This window comes from Tupaia chinensis, unplaced genomic scaffold, assembly GCF_000334495.1.
Source record: "Tupaia chinensis unplaced genomic scaffold, TupChi_1.0 Scaffold138060_1, whole genome shotgun sequence".
Taxonomy (NCBI): domain Eukaryota; kingdom Metazoa; phylum Chordata; class Mammalia; order Scandentia; family Tupaiidae; genus Tupaia; species Tupaia belangeri.
The window spans coordinates 1978314-1984390 of record NW_006197961.1 but is presented as its reverse complement, the minus strand read 5'-3'; the positions used below and the strand labels follow the sequence as shown (position 1 = coordinate 1984390).

General features: G+C 50.3%; 1 protein-coding gene across 1 annotated transcript in view; it reads left to right on the top strand.

The window, feature by feature from the left end:
* Nucleotides 1-5191: 5191 nt before the first annotated feature.
* Nucleotides 5192-6077, top strand: part of DNAJB1 (DnaJ heat shock protein family (Hsp40) member B1) — a gene marked incomplete at its 5' end in the record, with an annotated part of 3778 nt that continues 2892 nt past the window's right edge. Inside the window, 1 exon segment of the mRNA XM_006161018.2 lies at nt 5192-5456. Coding sequence (XP_006161080.2) covers nt 5192-5456 — 265 coding nt within the window.

Here is a 6077-nt window from a genome sequence, read left to right as displayed (position 1 = left end):
CTCCAGGGGAGTCCAGAAACTTAGCCATTACACCAACTGCTGGTCCCTGCTTTTTTTTTTTTTTTTTATTGAGGTATAATTTACATACAGAAAATTTCACCCTTTTTGGTGTGCGATTCTGAACACATACAGGCGTGCAACCATCTTCACGATCATGATAAAGAACCCTGAGGACCAGCAGGTGGCGTGGAGGTAAGGCACGGGACTCCTACATGGTCAACCATGGTTCTGGTTCAGACCTGGGGGCTTGCTTTCTCACTTTCCCTTTCTGTCTCTCTCTGGTGAGTGCACATGCCCAATAGCAAATTTTAAAAAATAATAACAATAGGGACCAGCAGAGGGCGCAATGGTTACATTGCAGGATTCCCACAGAGTCAACCATGGTTTGAGTCCTGAACCTGGTGGCTTCAAATTCACGCTGGAGGACCGGCAGGTAGCATAGTGATTGGGGCGCTGGACTCCCACATGGCTGACCACGGTTTGGGTTTTGGACCTGGCAACTTTCTTTCTCTCTCTTTTTCCCTCTCTCTGGTCAAATGAGATGATTATAATAATTAATAATAATAAAATAAAATAATTCTTTTTTTAAAAAAAAAGAATTATTTTATTTAACTTTATTTATTAGTATGGTCATTATTCTTTTCCAGTTTGATCAGAGAGAGACAGAGAGAGAGGAAGTGAGAAAGCAAGCCACCGAGGGGCCGGCAGGTGGCGTGGTGGTTAAGGGCACTGAGGAGGGGGGGGTGATTTCTCCTTTCCCTCTGTCTCTGTCTCTCTTTCTGGCGAGCACACATGGCCTATGGTAAAAACCTAAAATAAACTAAAAACAAACAATCAATAAATAAGATGCAGCATTTTTCAGTCACCCAACAAAAGTCCCCTCTACCTCACTGAAAAGATCTCAGCCTTGGCAGCCACGGACCTGCTGTTTCTGTTGATACTTTTGCCCTTTTCCAGAACGTTCACATAAAATGGAATCACACAGCCTTTGAGTCTGGCTTCTTTCATGAACACAATGCCTTTGAGGTCCACCCGTATTGTTTCCTGGGACTGGAGCTCGTTCCTTTTCACGGTGGGATGGTATTCCATTGTGTGGCTGGACCACAATTTGTGTATGCATGCAGCCATCTAAGTTAGCCAGGTCCAGGATTCAAACCACGGTCAGCCATGTGGGAGTCCCAGTGCCTTACGCACCACACCGCCTGCCAGCCCAGCGTGGTTGATAAGGAAAGCTGCAGTAAACGCTCATTCATTGGGTTTTATGACTATAGCTTTTGTTTGCTTAAAGAATTTTTAAAATGTTATTTGTTGTCCTTTTTTAGTAACTAGTTTTTATTTTAACTTTATTTTTTTATTTTACTTTAATTTGACCAGAGAGAGAGAAAGAGGGAAAGTGAGAAACCAAGCCACCAGACCCAGGACTTGAACCGCGATCGACCACGTGGGAGTCCAGCGCCCTTAACTACCTCGCCACCTGCTGATCCCTATAATTATTATTTTGACTTGACCAGAGAGAGACAGCAAGAGAGAAAAGGAAAGTGAGAAAGCAACCATTAGGTCTAGGACTCGAACTGCAGTCAGCCACGTAGGGAGTCTGATGCCTTAACCACCATACCAACTGCCGGTCCCTTTTTGTTTGTTTTTAAGGAATAACTAGGTTCTAGAACTTAGTCAAACTGACACATAACATTAACCTTTGAACCAGCCCATGGCCTGGTGGTTGAGGCAACCAGAGCCCATATGGGTGATCCTATGGTTCAAGTCCTGGACCCAGTGGCTTGAAAAACTCTTCAGGCATGTGCACTTGCATACCTCAAATCCCGAAAGGATGGAGAAATGGAGAAGGGATTGTGGCATGACCATACCCCATGAGAGGTGCTTTCTCTTCCTGTCTCTTTCTGTCTCTCTCTGCCTCACTCTTTCTCTAGCGAGCACGTGTGCTCTTTGGCAATTAAAAACCAAAATTATTGGGGACCAGCAAGTGGCGCGGTGGTTAAGGTGCTGGACACTCCCACATGGTTGACCATAGTTCGAGTCTCAGACCTGGTGGCTTGTTTTCTCACTTTCCTCTCTCTATGTCTCTCTGGTCAAATTAAAAGAAACAAATGAATAAATGAAATTGAATAAAATAATTTTTAAAAATTATTAGCTTGGGCTAGTCTTTCGGTTCAGGATGCTGGATCCCACATGGCCAACTGTAGTTCGGGTTCCTGACCCAGCAACTCTCTGGTGAGCTCACATGCCCTATAGCAAAATAAACACATTAATAATTATATATATATATATAAAACCCAGTTCTCCAGCCAGCCCATATCCTGTTAGTTACATAGCTGGATCTCTTGGGGCCAGCAGGTGGCATGGTGGCTAAGGACACTGGACTCCCTCATGGCCAACCACAGTTTGAGTCCCGGACCTGGCAGCTTGCTTTTCTCACTTTCTCTCTCTCTCTTTCTCTCTCCCCCTTTCCCTCTCTGATCAAATTAAAATAAATACATAAAGTTAAATAAATTAAAATTTAAAAAAAAAGCTGGATCTCAGATGACCAGTTACATGTGGTTCAACGCCAATTGCATGAGCATGCATGCCCCAAATCCCAAGGGGCAGGAGAGATGGGGGAAGGGATGGCTGTGTGATCAACTCCCATGGCGGAGGGCGCTTTCCCTGCCCCTCCCTCTTGTACAAGCACACGTGCCCTCTGGCAAATTTAAAAGAAAAATCGAATTCTCTGCCCCCGTAATTGGTAGTAGACTTTGCTGGCTCCCAGCCCTAAACTCAGGTGGGCTGGTGTGTGTCCTCATTCAGAGTCCTTTCCGGTAAGGTGACTTCGGGCGTGGTGCGTGCCCAGGGAAGGCCAGAATCCCCCTACTAGACAGCGGGGCAAAGCCATGGCCTTCTTCTCCAGGGATGACACTCTCCGGAAGCTCTTGGCTGTGTTGCTTCCAGGAAGGGCGTGGATCAGCTGCCCACTGCTAAACAGACAGTCCCCTTTGACAGTGCTTCCTCTGTGCCAGGCCTGTCCAGAGCACTTTACAATCATTTTTTTTTTCTTTTAAGAAAGGTTTTTGCTATAGGGCATGTGAACTCGCCAGAAGGACAGAGAGAGACAGAGAGACAGAAAGTGAGAAATCACTCCCCAGGGGGATGGCCACGCCGCAATCCCTTCTCCTCCATTCTCCTCTCGGGACCTTGGACACACACACACACACACAAACACACACATGCCCGGTGTGAGTTTAAGCTGCTGGGTCCGGGACTCGAACCGCGGTCACTACATGGTATGGCTCCTACATGGCCGACTGTGTGTTTTTTGTTTTTTTTTTCTTTCTACTTTTACATTAATGCTTTATTATCAGCTTCTATAGTAGATCCTCCAGCCTTATTTACACTTAATATGACATTTCTATTAGCGTGTGAACTCAAAGGCACTCAATTCAGAGGTTATAAAGTCCTGAGTTTAAGTAGGAAACAGGATTCCCAACTAAAATTTGAACATAAATAATTCTAAAGATCGGAGAACATAAAAATGTTTAAAAGTATATTATCTGCTACATAAATAACTTATAACCCATTAATAAAGGTGTACACAATGTCAGTGAGAAAAGACAATCCAAGGCAAAGGAATATCCTCAGAATCGACTGATTCTTTATTCAAGTTCATTGGAAGGTCCGAAGCTGATTTTTGTTGTTAAAACTCTAGGAGAGCTCAAAGAAAATAGCATGAAAATACTTAAGTTGTGTGGTTTGAGTCCCAGACCCAGTGGCTTGAAAATCATGCTGGGCGCATGCGTGTGTCCAAAATCCCAAGAGAAGACAGGAGGAAAAGGGATTGCAGGGAGGCCACTCCGCCCCCCTCGGAGTGAGGATGATTTCTTACTTTTTGTTCTCTCTCTGGTGAGCACATGTACCCTATAGCCAAAAAAAAGAAAGAAAGAAAGAAAGAAAGAAAGAAAGAAAGAAAAAAAGAAAGAAAGAAAAGTCGAGGAGGGGCGGGCAGGTAGCCTGCTGATTAACGCGCTGGACTCCCATGTGGTCTACCATGGTTTGAGTCCCTGACCTGGTGGCTTACTTTCTTGCTCTCTTACTCTCTCTCACTGTCCTATCTTGTCCAATTAAAAGAAATAAGAAAATAAGGGAACCAGCAGTTAGCGTAATGGCTATGTCACTGGACTCCCACGTAGTTGACCGCGTTTGCATCCCGAACCCGGCGGCTTAAAACTCACGCCGAGCGCATGTGTGTGCATGCCCAAGATCCCGACAGGAGAATGGACGAGACCCAAGATCCCGAGAGGAGAATGGAGGAGAAGGGATTGTGGCGTGACCATCCCCCCTGGGGGGGTGATTTCTCGCTTTCTGTCTCTCTGTCTGTCTGGCAAGCACATGCGCCCTATAGCAAAAAAACTCTCCAAAAAAAAAAAGAAAAAGGAAATAATAAAGTAATGATTTAAAAAAAAGTCAAGGAACAGTTGTAATTTCAGATTTAGTGGCAGGTGCTCAAGAGATAAGGTAGAGTGAAAGACGTGAGTGTCTGGGCTGGGAAGACGAATCCCTGGAGATGAGCTCCCATTCTCACTTCACTCCCTAGGAACTTTGCATGGTGAAGACAAGGCAGGTCTTGGGGTTCCCAATCCCATTCTCCCACAACCTGGAGAACAGAGCAGATAAGTACTTCCAGTTCCGTGTTAAAGGAAGGGACACCTGGGGCACAGAGAGGTTAGTCATCCTGCCAACAGTCACTGGGCAGAACCGAACACCTCTGCCGCAGTGAGAGGAGGACCAGCAGCTTTATCATCTCCCAGGGAAGGGGCGGGGCATTCCCAGAAGGGCGGAGCCTTATAAGCCCCGCCCTTTCCATGTTTGACCCTCGCTGACGTCGTAACCCTTTGACATAGGCAGAGGGCGGAGTGCGCAGCAGGTCCGATCAGCGGAGGTGGTAGAAAAAGGTCATGATTGGCTCTCCGTGGGTAGTAGGCGGGGCCTCCTCTAGGCTGCGCGCGCTGCGGGGAGGCGTTGCCGAGAGCTGAGCGGGAAGGGGCGTGGCCCCGCGCGACCGTTGGCGGCTTTGCCCCGCCCCGGATGTCGCTCGTCACGGATCGAGCGGCGGCGATTGGGCAGCGCAGCGCAGGGGGCGGGGCGGAAGGTTCTGGAGGGGGCTGGCGGGCTCTGGAAGCTTCCGCCGGACGGGGATATAGAGGCGGCGAAGCCGGGGGACGGCGACAGCTGGGCAGCGGGCCGCAGGCGGGGGGTCATGGGCAAGGACTATTACCAGACGCTGGGCTTGGCCCGGGGCGCTTCGGACGAGGAGATCAAGCGGGCCTACCGCCGCCAGGCGCTGCGCTACCACCCGGACAAGAACAAGGAACCCGGCGCCGAGGAGAAGTTTAAGGAGATCGCCGAGGCCTACGACGTGCTCAGCGACCCGCGCAAGCGCGAGATCTTCGACCGCTACGGGGAGGAAGGTGCGTGCGCGCGCGCCCGTTTGCCAGGCGGGGAAACCGAGGCACGCCGACCCCTCGGCCGACTCCCTAGGGAGGGAGGGACGATCGCGGCCCCGGACAGCCGAGCAGCCCCCGGGACTCCGATCTCGCGGGCCTCCGCCCTCGGATTGGCGGCTGCCTGATAGGAGGAGGAGCCCCTTAGAATTTTAAGCTTGATTTATTTTTCCCCTATGTGAGAGAGCATCCACCCGCGTCCCGGAGCGGCCCCCCGGTGCTGGTGCGGGTGCTGGTGCGGACCGAGGTGGGGACGCTGGCTGCGCTGGGCCCCGGGCTCACCTGGGCTCGGGCTGCAGGGCGGAGCCTCGGGCACTGCTCGCGGGGCGGGCGAGGCTGCAGAAGAGGGCGCCGATCGCCCCCGCGGGCCCTGGGACTGCGGGGTGAGGTCATCCCCGCGGAGCGCTCACCTCGCTGGTGCCAGGCACGTAGCCTGCGCGTCCAGGTGCAGGGAGTGGCGGTTGCTCTGTGCCCAGCCCCGCCAGGCCGGCCCTCTTGGGGACAAGCAGCTTTCTCGTCCAGTCGCTCCTCGATGATTCACGCTGGCTTTTGGACTCGATCTTAACAAATGAGCTGAGTTTTGATGTC